Source organism: Camelus ferus, chromosome 6, assembly GCF_009834535.1.
Source record: "Camelus ferus isolate YT-003-E chromosome 6, BCGSAC_Cfer_1.0, whole genome shotgun sequence".
Classification (NCBI taxonomy): domain Eukaryota; kingdom Metazoa; phylum Chordata; class Mammalia; order Artiodactyla; family Camelidae; genus Camelus; species Camelus ferus.
In genome coordinates this window covers 16,295,144-16,319,621 of record NC_045701.1, presented here as the reverse complement: position 1 = coordinate 16,319,621, position 24,478 = coordinate 16,295,144, and the positions used below count along the sequence as shown (strand labels likewise).

The 24,478-nt window shown below is 42.0% G+C and overlaps 1 protein-coding gene across 6 annotated transcripts in view; it reads left to right on the top strand.

Annotated features, from left to right (window-relative positions):
* GALK2 (galactokinase 2) overlaps window positions 1-24,478 on the top strand; it is a 106,431-nt gene that overhangs the window by 55,330 nt on the left and 26,623 nt on the right. For 5 of the 6 annotated variants that reach the window (XM_006192326.3, XM_006192327.3, XM_032481221.1 and 2 more), the window contains 2 exons: window positions 14,237-14,335; window positions 15,798-15,950. In XM_006192326.3, the coding sequence (XP_006192388.1) occupies window positions 14,237-14,335; window positions 15,798-15,950 (252 nt within the window). The remainder of the gene's footprint in view (window positions 1-14,236; window positions 14,336-15,797; window positions 15,951-24,478) is intronic. The other variant, XM_032481218.1, reaches the window with a different exon arrangement.

Genomic DNA, 24,478 nt, shown 5'->3' with positions numbered 1-24,478 from the left:
GTTGGGTGGGGGGAATGAGAATGAGGGGAAAGGGCAGTGTTCCCAGAAAACAGCAGAGATAAGGAGGGAGTCACAGGATATACATCTCCTAGGGACCCATTTTAGTCAGTTTTAGAAATAATGAAGTAACTTCAGGGGCCTGAGAGCAGTGGCTGGGACCTTGGAGGAGGAGGGATATGAACTATTTTTATAACATTTTTATAACACTTCTGACCCAAATGTGTGGGTTTTTTCTGACACCAACTGATTCTCTAACTCTCCAGATACCAACTGGGTGTCCTACAGCCCATTCAATTCAGTTCTCACACTCCCTGGAGTTAGTGTCACATGCTACAAGTTAAGGACTCAGTCCCACAAAACTGCTTCCACTTCAGATGCCAGTTGCAAGTCCCAGGTTGTCACCTGTACTTCTGACCTACCAGCTATAAAGTTGGGGGTTCCCACAACTCCCTCCTCAGTTTCAGTCATTTGCTAGAATGACTCACAGAACTCAGGAAAGCTCTTTACTTACTATTACTGGTTTATAATAAACAGCACAATTCAGGAACAGCCAAATGGAAGAGATGCATAGAAGGTACTGGGTGAGGGAGGCACACAGATCTTCTGTACCTTCTTCATGTGTGCCACCTGCCAGCACCTTGATGTGTTCACCAACCCAAAGGTCTTCAAACCCAGTCATTGAGGGGTTTTTATGGAGGCCCCATTACATAGGCATTGTTGATTAAATCACAGGCAGTTGATGGTTGATTCAGTGCTAGCCCTTCTCCCCTCCCCAGGGAAAGTCTTAACACTCTAATCCATGCCTTGGTCTTCCTGGGGACCAGCCCCCATCCTGAAGCTATCTGGGAGACCCTGGCCACCAGTCATCTCACACGTGTACAAAAGACACTCTTATCACTCCAGAGATTCCACGGGCTTTACGTGCTGTGCTCTAGGAACCAGGACAAAAATCAAATATTTATTTTTTATTATATCATAAAGGATAAGTTAGGGGTAGGGAGAGGAGACCTGAGAGTGAAATTAAATTCATTCAGAGTTGGAGGGGCTGCAACGGGTGGCTAGAAAGAAAAAGTGGATCCATTTACTAGATAGGGGGAAATTGAATAGGGCTTTTTCTGGCAGAGAGGGAGTAAAGAGGAGCTGGGCAGAACCCACTGGAGGCGAGGGCCTTCAGATAGTCCTGTAACTGAAGACATGGCTGTTTTGGCCTGTCTCTGATAGGTTAGATTTTTTAGCCTCACTAGAAAAGATTGGAAAATCCCAACATAGTTTCAGGTTGAAAGTGTTAGGAATCAGATTTCTATGCAGATTGTAGGCAACTTGTTAATATTTAATAAAAGGAGGAAAGCTGGATTCATAAATAAGCAGTGACTTATAAATTACCTACCTGTAGATGTCCCCTACTGTCAGTTAATTACTCTAAGTCAAAGTTTCTCAAAAATTTGGATGATGACTCATGTAAAGCATGTGTTACATTGCAGTGTAATATATAATACAGACGGACAAACACAGTCTGCATAGTTTCACAATAAGTTTCTGCTTGGAATGCTTTTCATTCCATTACCTTTCATTCCATTTTCTTACCTTCTATTTAAAAGGCATATTTTGAACCACGAAATTGATTTCATAATTAGCGGATGCGCTGCTACCACTTGTTTGAAAACATTGCTCTAACAGTTTTACTAAAATTATGATCTCAAAACTAGTCTGCAGGAGAGGTACAGGTGCAAAGTAAAGGAGTAAAGGTCTTCTGTCCCAGGGTCTCAGTCCAAGATGGGGAAACACCGATCCCTTCAATAATGATAACACACGGAAGTGTAAGGAAGAATGAACCCTAAGTGAAGCAAATGGGAGAAAGTGATCCTTCACTCTTCTCGATGTGCCAGTGTCATGATGTGACTGAGTAGTGACAGAGCAGTTCCAGGGTTTTTATTTGGTACCTGTTCATGGATTAGGTGCAGACTTTTGTCTTTGAATATGGTGGTTTAGTAGGGGAAAGAGGAGTTGACATCATTTGTTTATTTGTTCATTTATTCATTCAACATTCATTTTCATCAAATAAGATAGATACTGGAGATACAGAGGTGAACAGACACATGCCCCCTCCCCTCATGGAGCTTAGACAAATGGGAGAGACCAATACTAAAGCAACATACACAAATGTCTATACACAGATTGCGACAGAGGCTATAAAGGAAATAGACCATGAGAAAGAAAACAGCAAGAACCCAATTTATATGGGGAGGGGTAGTTTTGGGAAGACCTCGCGGGGTAAGTGGAGATATGAAAGCTGAATTGGAGGTGTCAGGCAAAAGTGACATTTTTTTAAAGTAACTGTGTCATATGTTGACATAAGCATAGAGTATTTCCGAATGAAGAGCTAAAACTTCAGCAGTAGAAATAAGTAATATATCCTCCCAGAGGAAGGGAAGGAAAGGCTCATGAAGTGGAGAGGGAAAGTGAGCAGAGCTGCCATCCACGGCACCAGTGGTCAGGTCCGCAGCCAGTGTTGGAGGCTGCTGTTTGGCCCAATAGAACAGAGTCCATTGTCCACCTTACAGAGCAGCCAGGGACCATCCTTGCTGGTATCTCTTGAAAACGATCATCATATGTTTCTCTCCTTCTCTCCTACCACCCCCTCCCTTTAGACAGTGTCAGTGTCTCTTGTTCCATGTTTTGGCAGTGTGTAAAGTGGACGTGTTTCGTAACAAATTACCTTACCAATTGGGTGCATCTCCTGGTCTAGGTTAGTTCCTGTTCCTTTTGAAATTATTTGCCCTTCCTTTGAAACTTTCTGCCAATATTTTGCTAAACCATTGTCTGGCATTTCTGTATTTACACCCAGGGGAGTGTTTGTTTCTATTTTCGTCTTCATCTTTTGTTGAACACGGTATTCATGACAGTTATAATTTTGGGGAGTGTCAGGAATGACTACATGTAGGTACTTAATAAGGAATGAAAATCTATAGAAAGAGATTGCAATCAGACATTTATTTTCTAAAGGACACTTTTTCTTGGTCAATTTTTCTGCCTTGTGGATTAAACTCTTGATTTGTAATAAGATCATCCATTCATGAAATCAGATATTGGGTCTTGGCACTACATTTGGTTCTTCTACAGCGTGTGGTATCGAGCTCTGAAAGGTGTGCTATATGAATGCTGTATGAAAAATGCTATATGAGAAACCATAGGAATCTGTCCCTAGCTGTCCTTACATAGGATCTGTTGTGCAGTGTAGAGGGCGACCTGGTAGATTGCATGGAGGGTGGATGTAGGATGTTGTGGTAGCCCCCAGGGAGTGCGTGCCTGAAGGGGCCTCATGAAGATGATGGATGGGGACTAGAGATGTGCCTGAGAATCCACATTTCAGGAGATAGGACACAATGGATATTCCTTACTGTTTCATGAAATTCTCTTTTTACTTCCTCTCCCACCCCACAAAGGGCAGGGAATCTTCTCTTTCCTTGAAAGTATGTTTTGAAGCAGAGTATCTCTAGGGCTTCTATTTTCATCTTCATCTTTTGTTGAACACAACATTTGTGATATTTACAGTCTTGAGAAAGACGAGGAAATCTCTAGTTTCCCCAGCAGTTGAAGGTACGAGATTCCTATGTCTGAACCCCAGATCTCAGGGACCCTCTCCCTATGTGCTATTTATTCCAGTCACCGCCCAACTCAAGCAAAATTCCACTCTTTAGTATTCACAGGTGACAGTTTTCTAGCCTCTGAATATCACCAGTGATCTCACTGCTTCACAAATTAGCCCTTTTCATTCTTGGACCATTTTAGTCATTGGAAAGATTTTTCTTATATTTAATCACAACCTACCCTTTCTATCCAAATCCCCAATTTTCTCCTTCCTTTGATATTAAAGCCTTTCAAAGTTTAGGAAGGTCTCCTGGCTCCTCACACATCCACTGTTCTTTCACATGTTCCTTCTGGAAAATAGTTGGACCTCCTTGCCGTTCTGACTTCCCCTTCTTAGAATGTACTCTTACTTATCACTGCTCTGCTTAACATGACTGTCTACCTGACCCCTGTTATGTCTGAACTTTTTCTTTTCCTTGTACCCAGTGCCCATTTACTTTGTTTTGAAAAAAATTCTAAGAATTATATGACTAATAATATTTATTCAGTAAGGTTAACAACTTAGAAATAAAAAAAAAAACAAGGGAAAGGAAAGAAGAATGAAAACATACCAGCTGTTAATTACTTAATGTAATTGTTTTGTTGAACTTTGTTTATTGAGATTACTGGAAGCCAAGGTAAAAGGGGAAACATAGTAATTTATATAGGTCTTGTGATCCGAATAGAAAAACCATTCCAGTTCTTTAGAGAAGGCAGTGTTTTCTCTAAGGGTACTCAATTCTTAAAAAGTGTTTCTCACGTGGATTCTTTAGCACACACAAAGCATAATGAAAATGACCTCTCCAACAGTCTGAGAAAAAAAGCAAAAATGATGTTCACGTGACCACTTCTAACAATGACCTTCAGTAGATGCTCTTGGCATAACATCTGAGCACAGCTCAAACTTCCCTTGTAACAGCTCTTTCAACACTCTTCACCATTTCCTGATCCTAAAGATCCTTCCCACTTCATGTTAAAGTCTTTGTGAACTGAATATTGTACACCTAGAATCCTTTCTCCCAGGCAAACGTGTCTGCCGTGTTATGGATTTGGTCGGTTTAGGTGATGATTCATGGGAGTTATTTTTTTTCTCTTTGGTTTGTGTCCATTTCTATCCAGTTGGAGTCACATTAGGAGAATTAACAGGTGTTAATTTTAACAACTGTCATCATGCACCCCCTGCCTCCAGTCTTTACCTTCTCCTGGAGAGTACAGATAGGCTTACAATCCGATTTCCTGCAGTTTGGACCTTAACGGTGGGACAGGGCAGTGCTGCTCAAAGCTCTGCATGAACCACCCTCCCCAGGGAGTGGGAGCGTCCCTCAGACCGCGGGCAGGGACGCGCAGTTCCCGTTACACTTGCCAGACCACGGAGATCGCAGGCCTGCTGCCCATCCAATATGATCATCGTTATTTAATGCTCTTCAAAGGTCAGAGCCAAAATAAACAATCTGCCAGCCAAGCAAGTGACACCAGCCTTTACCACAGGCGTTTGGAGGCCGCCTTGCTATTTAGTAGCAGCAACTTGGGTCATATTCTTGTCTGCTTCCATCAATCTGGCCAGGCTGCTGCCTCCTGCTGTCTTCCCACAACAACTTTTTTTGTTTTTTGCCAATTCTGTCTTGCCTCCTCCCCCTCCCCCCTTCCTAATATTAGTTACCTTGGTATATGTTTGTTTGTTTCTTTCTTTCTTTTTGAATTTAAACAATGAAAAGGATTGAATTAATTGTACTAGTGAGAGATAAAAGTATGCACGGAAGGCTGTTGGGGGCTTCTGAATTTTGGATTCCTGGCTCACCCTTAAAACTCCACTCCCCTTAGCAATAAAGAATAGTATGGTAGTCAAAAGCAAAAAGTCAAGACTCTGAGTTTAAATCTTGACTGCCACTTACTAGCTGAATAATCTCGGGCAATTTACTTAACTTCGCTGAGCTTCCTTTTCTTCGTTATAAAATGCATTTATTAATAAAAGCTTCCCTCATGGATTTGAAATTTGGTAGTTCATGGAAAGTGCTTAGAACAGTGCGTGACTCAATGTGTTAGCTGCTATTATTATTATCAGGCTGCAAAAATCATATCAAGATGTCAGCCTCATATGAAGATCACTCTGAGTTGTGGCTATCTGGGAGGAAGTTGTGTGGGATTGCTTCTGGAGAGGGACAATAGCAAAGCCCCACAAGCCACAAACCATCCAGCAAGGTGAACTTTTTTCTTTTTAACCTGGGGATAAAATGGAGGAAAATTGTGATGACTCAGAAATATCTGAACCCTAGGGGCTGTGAATGAAAAATATTGCCAGCTATATCAGTAAACAAAGGATGCTGTGGCCATCAAGTCATCAGCTGCTACCGCCCCCCTACCCCAGCAGTGAGGGGAGGGAACTCAGGATGTGGACAAGCAGGCAGCCCGGCCTCTGTAGCCACCCCCATAGGTGCCTCCTGAGGGAACTCAGGATACTGGCCCTAGACAGCTAGGTACATATCAAAGATTTAAGTGAGCCCAGGCTTTTGCACCTTCCCATACACAGAATAAGCGCTAAGTTCCTTAACTTGAGGTATCTGGTTTTCTTTAACAGTAATCTTTTGATGTTCAAGCTATCTGGAGTTTTGTGGCAAAACTCCTATATAACCTGGCTCCTCCCCTGCCTCTTTGGAGCAGGCTCTTAGAGCCATCTGAGAGGCCACCTCCCATGCTTGAATCCTCGCAAAGTCCATTGAATAAAACATAACTCTCATCTTTTAGGTTGTGCCTATGTAGTTTATCTGACGGAACCCATGGCCAAATCCATTGTTCATTCTAACAGAAGGGATATTCAGTTGGGGTATGCACAAATTTTGCTCCATCTTCTTACCAGGGCCTAGTGTCTGGGCACAGCCTCCATTTTCCAAGGCAGGGGGACAAGGTGGCCTGGTGGACTTTGGAGCCAGACCTAGCAGGCTTTGATTCTTAGCTTAGGTTAATTTGTTAAACTTTTTGAGCTTCAGTTTCCTTCTCTATGAAGTAGCAATTATAATTCTGACATTACAGGGTGGTTTTGAGACTAAAGATGGCAGCACGTGTGAAATATCCTGCATAGTGTCTGGCTTTAGAAGATATTTGACATTCGTTAGCTTCCTTCCCTTTCGTCTCCTGATTCTTTCCTTTTTGCTTAATTTATTAAGAAAGCCCCAGTATAGGAAATTATTTAAAGGAGTGCTTTCAAATTTAATATGCGTACATATCACCTGGGGCTCCTTTTAAGCTGCAGATTCTGATTCAGCTGGTCTGGTGTGGGACCTGAGTCTGCACGTCTCATTGGTCCCCACATGATACCACTGTTGTGTCTGAGGCCCTCACTTAGCGTAGCCCAGAGGGTACCACTCTTTCCTCCCTTTGTATCTCGTTATTACCTGTTGGATTCATGTTAGCATTTTAATAGTCTTATCACACACATCTGCACATCCAGGATCATTATTGGAGAAATATCAAAGGTTGTGTGTTATCACGCACCTAAGAAGGTTCTTCCTCATCCAATATAGATAGTAATGGTTGAGGTCTGGAGAAAATCTATCATAGACACTTTCTCATATTTCCCATGAGCCTGGAACCTAAAACTGTTACACATAAAACACGGTGTTCCTGCCTTGTTGAAGGCCTCCTCTCAGAATCTGGGTCCCTCCATGGCTCAGACTGCAGGTCAGTTAGGTTAGAGAAGTCGTCTTTTTTTGTCTCTCTCTTTAGAGTTTGGGGAGAGACGACTGGAAGACTGTGCTCACTAAGCACCCCAAAATTTTTAGAGCCATGTCTCCCAACAACTAGCCTTCTCTGGATTCATTAGACTGTGTTCTCTTTAATGTACCTGGATTAAGGCGTCCACTTTTGTTCTTTTTTGAGTGATATACCCTTGTGAGTGCATACCCTTTGATGGTTCTAGATTTTCGCAGGTTTTTCAGATTTGGTTTTGAGAATCCTCTTCAATGTTGTTTCTTTGTAGTTCCTCATCCTGTAAATATTTGAACTCCTCCTTTTTCCTTTCCTGCATTATTTACTGGAACTTTTCAGCCTGAACCATCAGAGTCGGTTGCATCTGCTGTGCTCATTTGGGAACTGGCTGTCATTGTCCTCAGGCAACTTTTCTTGAAGTGAAAAATGTGAAAGTTACTAATCTCTTTGAGTTAGAGATGTGAAAAAGAAATAATAGCCTCCTTCTTCTTTTTCTAATTAAAGCAAGCCTACTTTTTTTTTTTTTTCCTTAGAACACTCCAAAGTGTCTGCAAGTTAGAGCTTGGTCACCAACCATCTTACAAAACAAAGCAAGTCTATATTAGCCTCTTTTAGACTTACCTAAGTGTTATTTCATGAAGTTTCTCTTACTTGGCTGGGGTCTAACTGATAGGCTTGCCAGTTTGGAGAAGAATTTGAAAATAGCCCGAGGTAAGAACCCAGGCAGTTCGAAAATTAGGGTGGAGAAGGATTGCAGGGGGAGAAAGTTGAGAAGATATTTGCGATAAAAAAACGTCAGGGGAGCCATTAGCATTGGCACCTTATCTAGATGCATCAATCAGGGTCATAATAGAAATGCAACGGCACACTCAGTAATCACGGGCAGTTTATTTCACAGGGATTATTTATAAAGGTGGAGGTATAGGGGAAAGCTAGGACTAGTTGTAGCTGAGTTGTTACTGCCCTTGGGTCCGAAAGTGACCTCGGCAGGGTGACCTCACTCCCTCCCCCACCATTCTCCATTTCCTGCCAGAGTCTTCTGTTGGAAGAACCTGGTGGGGAGCAGAGGACACAGGAGCCTCTTGATGTAGTTCATGCTGGGCAGCCTTCCGGGAGATGGTAGGATGGAGGTGGGTGGACAGCAAATCTAGGGGACAAGTCGTTGTCTGGCACGCTGGTTTTACACTTTCCTTTCTTGTTCACCTGATGACAATGTCAATATTGTGAGCTCCTTGAGGGAGGACGCTGACTGACCTGTGCACTTATCTGTAGGACACTAATATTTAAATGACTGTTGAATGAATGAATGGGGGGCTGTTCATTTCCTTCCTTTCTTTCAGCTTGCACTCAGAGTGGCCGACAGTAGCTGGATAATGCTGTCTTGGTTGAGGGTCTGTGTTCTCAACAGCAAGGCTTCCCATAGGAAAATGTGAACATTTTGTCTATGTAATTATTCTACTTCTAACAGTAGCATTAGTAAAACTATAAAACAGAGATAAAGTTTATGGTATTAATATCTTGAACTCTTTTTGTATTATTATGATTGTTTTGATACGTATCCAGGTTTAGCTAGGCAAAGCATTCATGAGACTTTAGCCCTTCTCAGTGACTGTTAAACCTAACCCTGTTGTTTCTGCTCTTACTGGAGCCCCACTGGCTAGCAGATGGGTAAGCTGTTTGATTTGGGAGCCCAAGTAACTTTCGGTTCTCTCCCAGGCTGCTTCAAGAACAGAACCACACAAAGGGCTAAATTAGCCTCATCAACTATCTTCAGTAGCTTTAAAAGAAGATCTATAAATAATGCCAGGTTTCTCCTAACTGTGCAGAGGGCAGGAGTGAAAATAGAAACTAGTTTATTGGCTACAAACTTTGGAAAAGTTTTTCATGTAGTCAAATTGTCTTCCCTAATGGTTCTCAGACATTAGTATTTTGCAGGAAAGGATAGAGCTAAATGCCATAAGTGACTAGTAATTTGGAGGCACCTGGGGTTCTGGAAGCGCTCAGGAGTAGGAGCAGAAGAAAATACATTGGTGGAGGGGGAATGAATTCCTTTTGGGTTAGAGTTTTGCTGTTCTTGCCTGAGGGTTCTCAGGTTGTGTGTGTGTGTGTTTGTGTGTGTTTGTGGGGTGGGGAACAGAAGTGGGTGAGCCTCAGAATCCCTCAGGCATCAGGGCAAAAGATGACTTTGTCCTTTGCTAAATAGAATTGGGTCCTCGAATTTGATTCTGTCTGTTCTTGAAGTTAACTTCCAGTAGGCTTCTTTCCATATACTTTTGTTAATATGTCCTTCTTATTCTCATGAAATCTGTTGATATTTTATATAATTCAAGTGTATATGAAGTATTTAGTGTCATTGCAAGTCACTCTGCCTGACTACAACTCTGGGAGGACATTTTCTGATTCTATTTCCAGTGTCCTCAAAGACAGAAAGGGAGAGGCAGGCTCGGATGTACCTGCTCCCTCACATCACCTAGAATGACAGGCATTCTCGGCCCCCACTTACCTCCCCTGCTGCTCAGGTCCCTCCATTATTGGTTCTCCGAGTTGAGGGTATACCATTTCCGGCTAAGGTTCTGGGCCTAGTTCTGAGTTTTGCTTTATTGTCAGAAGCATGCACGTTTTTCCTTAAACACAGGATTTGAGGCTTAGAAAAACTTGTTTCTAGTTTCATCTCATCTAATAACCATTTAGGATTTGACCTTTTTGCTTTTAGCATGTGGGTGAAGGGTTAGGGCCACTGGGAGAGCCAACTTGTGGGCCTGCCGTTCAAGTTTATACTACAAGCATGTTTTGTTTGGCAGGCAGGGATTCCCCTCTCCGCCCACCCCCAAAGTTTAGACTGAAATGTTCTAAATGGAACACACACTCTCCTGTTTGTCTCAAGCTCCACTACTCCTTATTGCTGAATTGATTCTCGAGCATCCAGAATCTTTTAAGTTCTCTCTTTCCCTGAACAGTTTAAAAAATGGTCCTGAATTCCAGAATAATTATACCTGTTTTAACATTTGGCTTGAGATTTAGCTACTTTCTCGTGTAAATCAAATGATTCTTTATTCATTTCATAAAAATAATCAAATTAAAAGGTGTTTACTTCTTTAGAGTTTTGGGGATGTTTTGATCTAACTCATTGGACAATCACAATAATCCCATAGCCAGGGAGGTAGGTATTTTTTCCGATATTGTGGGTGGGAGGTGATATAGCATGGTGATAAGAGTATGTGCTCTGGGGTTAGAGAAGTTGAGTTTGAATTTCAGCTTTGGTAATTACTAGCCTAGTTTCAGCTAATAAACCCACTCAGTTTCCTGATCTATAAAATGAGGAGGAGATACCTATCTTACACGGTCTTACACGAGAAGTAAATGATTAATTCATGTAAAACAATAACAACAGTACCTGGCACATAGTAGGTGGTCAATAAATCCCAACTGTGAAAACTGTTATTGTTATAGATGAAGAAATGGAAACTCAGAAAAATTAAGCAGTCTGTCTAAGGTCACGTAGCTAGTTGGCAGGAGAGTTGGGGCTTTAAGCAAGATTTGAAAACTTCTGGTACTTTTTCTTTCCTCTGTATTTACTACTGAATTCCTCATGTCTTCTGGGGGACTGTAAAATGAGTCATCCTTTCTTTCAACTTTCTTATCTTCATTTTCTTTTTGTTTCCTCATATTTAGAACTCCTGGATGTAGTCTGTTCAGTAATGAGATCCATCTGTCAGAACTCAGCATCAGAGACAGCAGTGAAGTGTAGGGATGTCCACCGCCTTTGACACTGGGATGCTGGGATCCCCTGGAGTCCTCTGAATTTTGTCGAGATAGTCTAGAAAAGTGAACATCATATTCTTGTTAAAGTATACAGTTGTTGCCATACAGTCAGAGACTTTGAAATATAGTAAGCATCTACTTCTTGCTGCTTTAGTTTCTTTCCTCTTTAGAGAGCGAATGCTTCAATTTTGGTGCTCTCATTTGTCATTTCACATCTCTGAGGTAGTGTATAATAGATTATGTTATCTCCATTTGTCCGGGGAAGGTCGGGGGATATGGGGAGATTATTAATAGAGTCCGGTGTGAAAAGACACAGGCTTTGGAGGCAGGCAGGTGAGGTTCAAATCCTGGCTCCTCCACTTTCTGCTGTGCGTCTCCAAGTCCCGTTGTCCTCATCGGTATAACGAGGATAAGCAGAGGGCTGTTTGGAGGCCTAAAGGAGACTCTGCCTGGTATGGAGCGTGTACATATGACTGTTCCTGCTGTTGCGGGGAGGGGACTGTTCACATTAGCACTTGGTCACGGTTGTTTGGGAATATAGGTCTCCTCCTTCCACACGGCATTCCTCACCTGGGTATCTTGTTTCTTTACGTTTTAAAATCCAAGTGTTTTGACCTTCTGCTTACTAATTTATTTTTAATGTGCCTGTTAGGGAAGGTCTCTGGCACTGGCGTGTTCAGCAGGCCATGCACGATGCCCCTTATGTCAAAGTGCCTCATGTCACGAGGCAAAGTTAATGTTAGTGAATCCAACAAGGAATATGACACTTACAGAATCTGTCAGATGATGCTTGGGCAGCTGTTCTCAGAAAGTGAAAGCAGCAAGCGCAGACTGAGTATTTACTCTGTGCTCGGCATTGTGTGAGGTAGGGGACACAAAAGAAGCACCTTCTTTATCTGTCTCTCACAGGACTGACAGTTTTCTGGGGTAAATAGATGTGACTGAAATGTGACACTTGAAGAATGATAGTAAACACTGTGTGATTCAGTCACTTCAGTTAAGTGGGTCTGGTCTGGGCCCTGCATGGGTTCTCACAGACTGGTGGTTAAAGACACAAGGAAACCCACACTTTAAGCACTGTTTGGTCAATGAGCGTAGAGTTCTGTCCAGGGAGTGCAGAGGAGGGATGACGTGGTGTGTGTGCATTTGGGTGTTGGTGTGACTCCAGGGAGAGGTGATGCTTGAGTTGATCCTCATGACTAGTGGAGGATGCTGGAGAGAGGACTACTGAGTGAGGAGGGCAGAGAATCACACTTTTACAGGCACTAAGAGATGAGAGAGCCTGGAGGTGATGAAGAACAGCATTTTTAGTGCTCTTAGCCTAGGGTTTATGGGGTTCATGGTGGGAGAGCAGGCTGGAGATGTGAGCAAGGGATAAGTCATTAGAGTGTTGCGGACCATGCTGAGAATATGCTCATCTAGGCACTGGCAACCAAAAAGGCAAGAGATGATTATATCAGTGCTTCTGAATGATCGCTCTAGGAAGAGCTTCCAGTAAAACAAGTGAGAAATAAAGGCTTGAAGCAAGGCTTAGAAAAAAAGAAAAAAAAAAAGAAAGAATGAATGAATAGTAGAGTGAGTAAATGGATGATACTAGCTCTAACTGTTATAAGAGTTTAGAGAAACAGAATGCCATAGTGGGAAAAGTCTTTGAAGAAGACTCTATGGTGGAAGATTTGAGTGGCCACCAGTGACGTGCCCATAACAGGCAGCCAATAAGCTGGATATCGAATGGCAATAGAATTTATATGAGAGAAGAGAGGAAATAATACCAGGTTACATAAATGTGTGAGGGGGTCATGGAGACACATATAATTGGAAGAGTAGAAGATAATACAATTTCATATGCAGATTGGTTGTGCATGCTGGAAGGCTTTGAAATAACAGGTTGAGGAATTTGAGCTTATTTCATTAATCAATAGGAATCCACTGAAACTTCTTAAACAGATATTTTGACATTTTCAGTTTGGATTAGAAATGTGTTTGAGGTAGATTGGGATTTGCAGGTACTAACTACTACATATAAAGTAGATAAACAAGAAGTTTCTATTGTATAGCACAAGGAACCATATTTAATATCTTGTAGTAACCTATAATGAAAAAGAATATGAAAAGGAAGATGTATGTGTATATGTATGACTGAAACTTTATGCTGTACACCAGAAATTGATACAATGTTGTAAATTGGCTATACTTCAATTAAAACGAAAACAAAAATAAAACAAAACAAACAAACAAAAGTGTTCGTGTATTCGGTCTCTTCATCTTGACTGGAGGAAGATGTGTCTGATGAGATGACTCTAATTCTGATTTTTACATTTAATGGAAATGCCACAGAGACAGCATTACTTTTGGACAGGAAAATAAGGTTGGATGACCCCACTTTGGCTGTGGGGAAATTGTGAAATAGTCCACTGTTGGGAGACAAAGCTGAGGCAGAAATGAATGAGTGCCCATGTGAGATTTTTGGTGATGCCATTCTAGAGAGGGATGGAGCACACAGAGAGATGGGAGAAACTTGGCTCTGTGGAATCTTTTAGAGGACAGCAAATACAGCCAGCCTTCCTTATATCTTTGGGTTCTGCAACTGAAGATTCAACCAACTGTGGATCAAAAATATTCCAAAAAAAGTTTCCAGAAAGTTCTAAAAACAAAACTTGAGTTTGCCACATACCGGCAACTATTTATATAGCATTCACATTGTATTTACAGCTAGCTACGTACATTTACATAGTATTAGGTATCATAAGTACCTAGAGATGATCTAAAGTACAAGAAAGGATGTACATAGGTTTTATGCAAGTACTTCGCCATTTTATTTAAGGAACTTGAGCATCCATGGATTTTGGTATCCTGTGGGGTCCTGGAACAAACCCCCTGTGGATACTGAGGGTCGAGGCTGTAGGTGGCATGCACAGTCTATATCTTATTCCATCCCGTAGCAGACATCAACTGATCTTGGTATGTTTTCCTGTTGAGCTCAATGGCCTTGGAGTTCTTGTTGACCCAGAGCTGCAGGCAGCTACTATCAATTGATCAGATTTGGCCCTGGAATTCAAAGCCATCTGTCATGTCTGGAGTAGGAAATGAATGAGCAATAGATTATGACCGTACTCACGGTGCAAATCAATTTTTACTTTTCCAGGTGGAACTTGCAGAAATCTGCGCCAAGAGCGAGCGTTACATTGGCACAGAAGGAGGCGGGATGGACCAGTCCATATCGTTTCTTGCAGAAGAAGGAACTGTAGGTGGCATTGAGCTATTTGGAAATATCAACTAGGGAAAGTCCACATAGAGAGGAAGGCTTTGAGATCCTCATTGTGTTTGTTTCTGGGCAGCTGATTCCATTAGGCTCTATGGTAGGACAGTATTTCTCAACTGCTTTGTAATTCAAGGCTATCACCAGTTCACCTACTCTATTTCTTGTTGATCACCTCTCCCTTAAGCTTCCAGAATCATACCTTGAGTCTGTTTTTCTCTTGTGCCTGAGGTTTTCTTTTTCTTCTAATTCATTGTTAGGATGAGATTTCTCAACTCCCTAGTCATTGGGACCTCCTTTCCTGGTCCTATCTCAAATCATTTCATCTCATGGCATTTTCATAATCTCTTGTTGGTTTTAAACTCAAATGTTCATCCTCTTACCACATATATTCACAACCCCTCTTGTTATAATTTACCCTTTGGTATCATTTTTCTTTGTCAACATTTTTGGGGCTTTAGTGGTGGGGGAAAGAATGTCGACAGGAAGCCAGGAATGAATTCCTTTGCCAGTACTGCTTCCCCTTGGCTATCAACTCCCGTGGGCAGAGCAGAGGTTCTCCTAGTTGCCGTAAACATCTCATTTCCAAAATAGAAACAGACATTTCTTTACAATCTCTTCTTGGTTTTCCTACAGGCTTGGCTATTTTCCAAGAATACCTGGATTTCTTCTTATTAAGATTATTTGTTGTTGATTCCCCTAAGCCAAAGACATGAGGCATGAGGAACTTTGGTTTAATGCTAAGAAAATACTCTGGGTGTTTTGGATGAGACCTGACAAGCAGGAGTGATGGCAAGAGACCTGATGCTGATATAAGTTAGCTAGAGAGTCTAAACAAAGCCCAGATGCGTTGTGCTTGCAGAGCACCTCACAATCTGACCCTGACTTTACCCCTCCATCCTACCCTCCCCCCACTCCTCACCCCTCAAATGCTAAGCTCCAGCTAAATTTCAGTAGTCCAAACTCTACTGAACACCTCATGTTGTTTTTTAACCTCGGAACTTGCACTTTCTCTCCCTCTTCTTGACATCCTCTTTGGGTAAAGAACCCCTCTGTCTGCCCTACTCTTACTCATCCTTTAAGACTTAGTTTAGATTTGTCTTTTATTCAGAGGAGGCTGCACTAGGCTTTGTCTGATGAGGTGCTACAGCTGTGTGTCTGCATAGTGCTCTGTGCTTTGCTATCATTGTAACACAACCTGGTAATGTATTAGATGACTTGACTGCCTTTCCCACTAGAGTGTAAGCTGTCTGAGGGCAGGGACAGTGTCTTGTTCACTCTTGTATCTCCAGTGCCTAGTACAGTGCCTGGAATTCAATAAATAATATTTAAATGAGTGAATGCATTTCAGGGGGAACATTTTATTAAGATAAGTAAGTGCACAAATGATTAAACATTTTCTGAATTCTAATCCATTTCATCTCACCTATCTTTTTTTCTCCAATAGGCCAAGTTGATAGAATTTAGTCCTCTGAGGGCAACTGATGTGAAACTCCCAAGCAGAGCAGTGTTTGTGATTGCCAACAGTTGTGTGGAAATGAATAAGGCAGCAACTTCGCATTTCAACATCAGGGTGATGGAGTGTCGGCTGGCTGCAAAGGTATGAACTTGGAAAACTAGTGAAACTTTAAGTAGGGCTTTTCCTTGTTCCTTTTCTCTTTGTTCCCTATTGTTTTGTCTCTTTCCCTAAAATCTTGGGCAACATTCTGACTGCAGCAGTGTTCTAACCGAAGGTTTCTGGGTACTGAGCAGTTTGATTCCAAACTCAGGAGAGAAATAAATCTTTAAAAAAAAAAAAAAGAAAAGAAAAGAGAAAGAAATAAACCTGTGGGTGTGCCCTGCACCCTCTAGATGTTTGGAAGCTATATGAACTTCACCGTTGAGTTTTCTAGGGTGGCACTGGGGAGAAGAGGACAGCTTAACTTGTATCTGTGAAGCAGAAGCCATAGGTTAGTTCTGTGGGTAGAGAAAGATGGAGGCGGTTGATGGGCAGTGACCATAACTGATCTTGTTTCTTCAGCAAAAGTGATGACAGCCTCAACTCTTGGTCCTCTCACGTGTGCCATTTTAGTACGTGGCCATCACTGGTCACTCTGAAAATTTAGGGTTGGTGTGTACCAGGGAAACACAAACCAAGTGGGAGTCTTGGCAGTTCTGTTCCACAGTTTCGAAGACACTTGCCAGTCAGGCCTTCAAACTTCTTAGGAGATGTTCAGTGAATAACTGTTGTGCACTTAGATATATGAAAGGATACAGGCTGTATGACCAGGGAGAGTGGAGAGTAGAGTAGAGAGTTAAAGTTAGGGGGTATGAAATAGGAAATGGTTAGTATGTGATTAGGTGATGTGTAAGCAGGTGCTCCAAAAAGTGACACAGAAATTAAATGTTATGGAAGCTCTAGAATGCACAGGCTATTGTTTGAAAGTTGGAGAGAACTGAGGCTGGGAGCTGGGAAGTAGAATCTAGTCGAGAGCCCCACTGTGCTTTCCCCGTTATCATTTTTCAAATGGCAGACAGAATGACGGTTTACAAATTTAAATGTGATCAGGTGATTCCCCTGCTGACCACCTTTCAAAAACTCTCCATTTCATTGGAATAGAATAAAAAGTCCTTATCACTTCTGGAGAGCACTGCAAGATCCGATGTGTACTTAATCCACTTCTCTTAGCATCCCCCAGTCCCATTACACTCTAGCCATGATGCTCCTTCTCACCTCGGGTACTTTGCACACGCCCAAACACTCTTCTCCCAGCCCTCTATGAGGTCTCAGCCTAAATGTTCCTCCAGAAAGCCTTCCTTGACTTCCTTACTCCCAGACTAAGGGGGAACTCCCTTTCTGTTTCACAGCACTGGCATCTCTCAGATATGGAGCTTATCACAGCTATTTAATATCTGTCTCCTCTTTCTGATTTGATTTTTACCTGAGAGCCAAGACTTGTGTCCTTCTTGTTAATTTTTATTTCCCTAATGCCGGGTATACTGCTTAGGCTGAAGTAGGCGCAGGGTAAACATGTGTTGAATAAATGAATAACTACTCCCTGTGTTACTTGCCCTGTTGTATTTATTTTGCTCAATTTCACAATTTTTTACATGTGCATATTCTGTGCTCAGCACTGGACTAGCTACTGTGGAGCTGTGTCAAGTATAATTATCCCTTGTGACTGACTGACTACTTCGCCCCTTACTCTTACCCACTGAAGTTGTGAAGCTGGGGACAGCAGAGATATGATGAGCCAGAAAATAAAAGTTTTTTTTTTCCCCTGGAAAATTTTGGTGTTAAACATTAAAAAAAAAAAAAACCCACGATCTGAATGCTTTAAATTTGTTATTTACTTAATCAGATAATTTCTAAAAATTATATAAAAATATTTTACTATTAATTAAGTCTTCTGATTAGTGCATATATGAGAAGTAGTATAGTAAACTTTTCAATATCAAAGGCTTCAGTGAACTTTTTTTTCCTTTTAGGGCAAGGTTCATCTTTCAGGAGATGGAAGAAGTGAGTGTCTTATTTGTTTGAGGGCTAATTCTTGTTGACTTTTTATTTTGAGATAGATGAGTAAGCACTGCCTTCCCAAGGAGACCTCAAACATACACAACATTGTTTCCAAGGTTTTATCACGAAATTAGATGCCATCTGTGAGATCCATAGGTGTGCCAGTACAAAACTAATACAAGCCTAAGCTATGCGTAATGGGTTCGTAAAGGAACTAGTCTTTTCCAAAGGTGCGAGAAGGAAATGAGGATAAAATTGTGGTGCTGAATTTCTGTTGCCAGGATTGGGGGGAATGCCTTGGGAGAGTTAACTACAAAAAGGGCTTCTCTTTTGGAAGCAGTAGCTGAAAACCTTAATTCACTGCAGAACTTTCTGTTCTTGAGGCTGTCTTCTGAGTTTGGCTGTCTAACTCCATATGCATTTTAGAGGTATTTTGTTCAGTGAAATTGGCACCTGAATTCACTTTTTGCCACACACTCCTCCCAAATGATGTAGATAAAACACATTATTTTAAGTACTCTGAATTTTTCTCTCTTTTAAAATACAGAAGAAAGAAAAGTGAGAGAGAGAAAAAAAGAAAAGTGAGAGGCTTTATCAAGGTGGAAAATGTGTTCTAAATCATGTTGCTGCAAATCCATAGAATCCAAGGTTATATACAAAAGGGAAATAAAGATAAAACTCCTAATATGGGCTACATGCATAGATCTCTGTATATTTATTTTTATTGAAGTATAGTCAGTTTGAAATGTTGTGTCAATTCCTGGTGTACAGCATAGTGCTTCTACACACGTAGACCTTGATGTAAAGAATGTGTTCTTGCCTAAGGAATGTGGGCTAGAATTCTGCTAAGCATATTTTCCTAACAATATGGTGCCATTTTTCCATTTTTAGCTCCATGTGAATGAATATAATTTTTTGTGTGGAAATGGCCTCATTAAATCAGGAAATAAACGCCCATGTGAAAAAGTAAAGAAATTAATCTGAACAAAATTACTGTTTTCAGATAATAAAAACGAGGTGTCAGTGGAGAAGTGACAAATCAGGATAGTTCTGAAAATGAGACTGATTAGGCAGAGCGCCACATGGCAAATTGGAATAAATAACACTTGTTTTTCCTCTCCTCCTTTCTCTCCAGGCTCCCTTTGTGAAAATTAATACCTTTTGTATCTACTTAGCACAGGGAGGTAACACTAAACCAGTAAAGATGATTTTTTTGGTTTTGCTTTAATGTTGATCGTTTCTTCTGTTCTCAAGCCTCCCCCTTTCTCTCCCTCTCTCTCTTCCTTCCCCTCTTCTCTTTCTAGTAATTTCCCCAGACTGATTGATGCAGATCCATTAAATCTCAGTCTTGTAGAGGCATTTGAACTAAAATTTAAAACATTTCAAAGCAAACACAATAAAGATTTATAATTATTACTTGCGTAAATAATACTTTTAAGTGAAGCACATTTTTTATGTTCTTAAATTAACAAAGTAACCAGAAATCTTTAATGAGCATAACTTTTTTTTAGTATTTTACACTTAATCAGTGGCTTTAACTTTTCCAGAGAAGATGTTTTCTGTCTATAAAAGAGAGTATCCCTTAATTATACTGAGGGATGAAATATGTGATGCTGGTAAGTATTATGGGAAGTCAAAAAGGGAAGAGAAATGATGCTGTTGCATTTTGCATACCCCGAGCTCCTTGTGGCGACATGTGAAGCCTGAAATGAGAGCGTTTCATGTGGTCCTTTCAAGAGGAGTTGACAGTGTGATTTTTCACAGAGCCTGTCTGGTCGGGGGCCATCACTCACCCAGTTTTTTAGCTCCTGCCACTTAGTGGTCAATATGGAATTTATTCTCTATCTGGCGAGGAGAAGTGGGTATAATATTCTCAGGGCTTTTGCAGTTTCCTTGAATTTGAGTGGAGAAAACCCAAATACCCAGGAGTCTAGCCAGTTTCACTCGGCCTGGTGACATAGTCAAGCTCGCTCTGCCAGAACGCTGGTGTGCAGATTCCCAGGACGGTGAGCCCCAGCTGCCGGACGGAGCAGGTGCACGCTGGGGAGTAGGGCTGATGTGTGTGGTGGAGACAGCTTGTGGTAGGGCCTTCAGTGCTGTGCTGAGGAGCACCCAGGCTTGGTCCCAGAAGCGGGCGTCCTGGAAGCTCATGTTGTTAGCAAGGTATTTTTGAAATATTAATCTGGCAGCAGGAACTTCTGCTTGGTTGAAGGGAAGTGGGTCTTAAAGTGTTATTGGGGGTGGGATAACAAGGGAGGGATATGCAAGAAGTTCTGACTGGACCTAGTAAAGGGCCTAGTAAAGGTCTCTCTGATTGGGTTTCTGTCTTCCTTTTGGCATAAAAGCCATTCATTACTTGGAGGAAGTTTTCCCTGATCACCCTCCCCACCTCCATTATGTTAAATGCCGTTGTATATGCTCTTGCCACAGCCTGCATTTTCCATGATAACTGATGATCACGAATGAAGTAAGTTCCTCCCTGTATAATTATTACTTGATTGATGCCTGTCTGCTCGGGTAGACTACAAGCTCCCTACCGTCAGGAGCCACGAGTGCTTTCTTCACTTCAGCGAGCATGTGCTGCACACAGAGGTGCACAAGTGAAGGCTAAGTGTTGGGTCAGTAAGGGCTGTAGTTTTAAGCTGAAATGATGGGTGGAAAGCATGGTCCTGCCATTGATAGGTTTGGGGAAGGTAGGCTGGAAGGTGCTAAGAAAGTAGGAGGTGCTGACACTTCCCCATGGAATTTTCTTATAAATGGTTAGAAATTTGAGGTTGGAATGTATATCTTGGCTACGGCTATAGCCTTCAGGTGTATTTGTTTTAAGATAATAGTTGAAACCAAGGACTGAGTTCAGTTTGCTAAGGGAAAGAATGTGGCAAGAGAAGATCAGAAGGCCAGGGTTTAAGCTTGGGAGATGGCTTCAATAATAATGAAAAGAGAAAAGTGAGTCGTGGATGGAAATATAAGGACCAGAGAGGTGAGAGGGAAACCAGGAAAATGCCGTGCGACACAGGCCAATACAACGGGGAGTTTGAAGAAGGTAGGTAGTGAAGAGTGCCCGAAGCCACTGATTCATTAAGAAATAAGAGGCCCAAGAAAAACCCAGTGGCTTTAGAAGTGGTTCTGGAGAGAAGAAGGACCTTTGGGAGGCCATATTCAATAGTTAGAGTGGCCATCGAGGGCTTGGAAGCGATGTCTATGGGTTGCTGGTTCTAGTTGTTGGACAGTGAAAGAGAAGGAGGAATGAAGAGCAGTAACTTTAGGAATAAGAATTTTAAGACAGGAAACACCCGTGTATGTTTGAAGGTGTGGGAAGAGGTGCCAGGTGGGAGAGAACTGGCCAGCGAGGCCGGGGACTGTGTAGAGGTCTGAAAACTGGACCCTCACAGAGGGCCTCTTCTGGGCCAGACAAGGTACTAGATGCTTTTATTATTATCTTATTTAATCTTCACAGTAGTTGTTGAAGTAGCCATTAGGTTTCCCATTTTTACAAAGTGAGAATTTCCAAGGTAGGTTGTGGCTTATTTCAAGAAAGTGCAGGAGTCCAGGTCTGTCTTCACCCCTGCTCTCTCCATTGCACCCCTGCGGAGTTAGGTGTGAATGAGATCCAGAGCACGATGCTTGGGGGTCCCTTAGAGAAAAGACAGGTGGTGCTGATGCAGGGAGGACTGTAGCAGAGCCATTCTGCACAGTCATGCAGATTTCTTCACATTTCTTCTGTGACCTGCAAACTAACACAGAGAATGAGGAGAGTGGGAATGGCTGACACGGGGGAAGGTCAATGCTGTGAATGTGTTCATGATGCTTATGAGCGGAACATGGACACGGAAGTCACTGGGGAACGGCTCTGTGTATTTGGATGGGGGCGAGGGGGAGGTAAACAAAAAAAAAGTATCCACAATAAAACAGCTATGTATGGTCCCATTTATGTCAAACTATAGGTGTGTAGTATGCATACAGTATGTATAAACAACGTGTGATATAGGACGGTGATCAGAAGGGAGATTGGTGATTATCTCATTGAGATGATTATAGGTAATTTACTTTGTAATTTTTTTAAAACTTCAAATTGTTATGTGTTTTTTCAAATATTAAAAAAAAAAGCACATGTGATTTAGAGAACCAGAAACAACACCACCACGGCTGCTTTTGTTGCACGGAAAACAGCTTGTCAGAGAAGGGATTCGAAATGTTATCCTTTGATCCATTTCACGCTGATTTGTTAGTCCCTGCAAAATGCAGTGAAGAAGTCAGAGAGGGCTGGGTTCTGACAGACAGACTCCTGAGTTGGGTCCATATTTTAGCACTCTGCTGCCACACCCTCTTCCTGGAAGCCCCAGTCACCCTCAGACTGAGGGCGTTTTCTAGCTGCAGGAGAGTGCTTAGTCTGCACCTGGGGCAACCTGGAGGTCTAGGGACCTAATACCCTTGGAATCGGCCCTCAAACGATGATGGATGAGAGTTGGTGGGTAAATACCTGAGCATTCTTGCCTGTGAGTAGGACACATCTGAAGTCTGTACATACAGGGGGCCCAGCGTCACCTCCCATACCATAGCTTGTCTCCCTGTCTCCTTTTCTGCTGCTCTACCAGCACTTCTTGGTATCACCCTCTCCCCCAGATTCTTGTCTTAGGGCCTGCATCCGAGAGAAACCACCTCAGATGGGATCCTAGCACTATTTATCTACCTCTTTCTGTGACTGTGGACACAGTAGTTGTTGCCTGCTTTCTTGTCCACAAAGCATCAGCCAGGCTCAGTAACTTCCCGGGAACGGTATCTCACATGAACACTTCATGTTTGGCAGTGGTGAAAAGAAAATGGTGGATGTTGACAAAGAGCTGTTTTCTCTTATAGCCCCACCCTGCTGCTGAGTGAGGAACTTGTCACAAAATGTCTCATAGTCCTGACCCCCAGCCCCGCTTCACAGATGTGAAGTAGGCCAGCCACCAGGGCTGTGAGAGGCAAATTTCCTCATGAAGTTGCCTTTGGGCAACAGATCTTACTCTTCTGCTTCCCCCATCTGCAAGTCATCTTTCTGTTTCCGGAGCCAAATTTCAAAGGGCTTAAGTGGCTTTCCTATTTTACTCCCACAAGGTGGTATATGCTACTCAGCAACTCATGGCTGAGCAGCTGTCATTGAGGGCTCGTGGTAGATTTCATCCTTAACTGAAAAACACATGAAACTGGCTGTGTGGACTCTCCAGCTGGGGGCGAAGCGGACCCAACAGCAAACTGGGATATCACTGGAGTGAACGTTCACGCCTCTGCCTGTGGAACATAAGCGCATGGGGAGGCTGCCTTTGGAAACGACTTTGTAGGCAGCAGGCATCCTCCAAAGAGTTTCTCCCCACACAATCCTGGGTCAGTTTCCTGGGATCAAGTGCCTGAGGCAATGAGACTTGTTCCAGTGAGGCCAGGGATGGGTACTTAGAGATGGTGGTCACTGAAAGGATCTTAGGAAGAGCCTACTCTCATCACTTGGAGGCTGTTCTTTGATTTTTTTTCCCTTTTCCTTCTTATTTTAGAAAGAACTCATCTCAAAGTGTTTGGAATCACGGAGTGTTCACTTCTAACACAAATCTTGGTTTATGTTTAGAAACCATTTCTAGAAATTGAGTGACTGGAACTAAGACAAGTATCATGAAATAGATATCAACCACAGCCCACTGAGAACGTGGCCTTGGGGAAGCAAGAAAGAGGTACAGGATCCTGGTTAAATTTCCAGCTCTGTTCCTAACTGGTTAGGTGACTTCGGGCAAGTCACTTACTCTCATGTCTTAAATAGAGTAAAAATACCTATCCCTCAGAGCTGTCAAAGATGAAAAGAAATAAAAAGCACATTTTAAATCATACAGCAGTATCCAAGTATGAATTGCTTCTGTTAGCTTTGTTGCCTCCCTCAGTTGGATTTGGATCTATATTTTGAGAAAGTACTGCTTTAGGAGTTCTTCCACTTCAGCTGTCTTTCTGTATGAAGTAAATATATTGTATGTTTTTCTTTGGTTTTATGTATGTCTTTATACATTTTCTCAAATTACTTTTGAAATACATTGGAATATAGACCATGAATGAATGAGTTAAATGAATGAGTGAGTGAGTCAGTTTGTTGGAGGTGTCAGTCCAGCACTGCTAATAAACATTAGCTAAGAAAACAAGGTCAGAAGAAAGGTCTTAACTGGTATCCTTGTTTTAAAAGTGGTAGCATGTTCTGCGAAATAATTGAACAGAAAAATGTAATTCTATTGTCTCTTTCCCCAGTTCTCCCTTAACAATCATTAACTCCTTTCAAGTGTATGAGCCAGAGTTTTAAAGGGAGGATTAATGAAAATAAGAACTACTGTATTAACATTCTTCAGAAGTGAGTGGCCCTAACCCGAGTACAATGGTCTTTTGGTAAATCCTACTTCCTGTCAAAAAGAGAGAAAATCCAATCATCGGCATAATAGATGAGTAAATTAGATACACATTTCCCCTTCTTTTGCTTGTTCTGTTTTGCTGTTTGTGCCGTCTGCACCTGCAGAACTCACATCCTGGGAATGAATTTTATAGACCTCGGGTGAGAGAGATTTTCACTGTTTTGATCATCACCTGCTCTGAAGGGCTCGGTCAGTGGTTTGGGGAGAATGAGG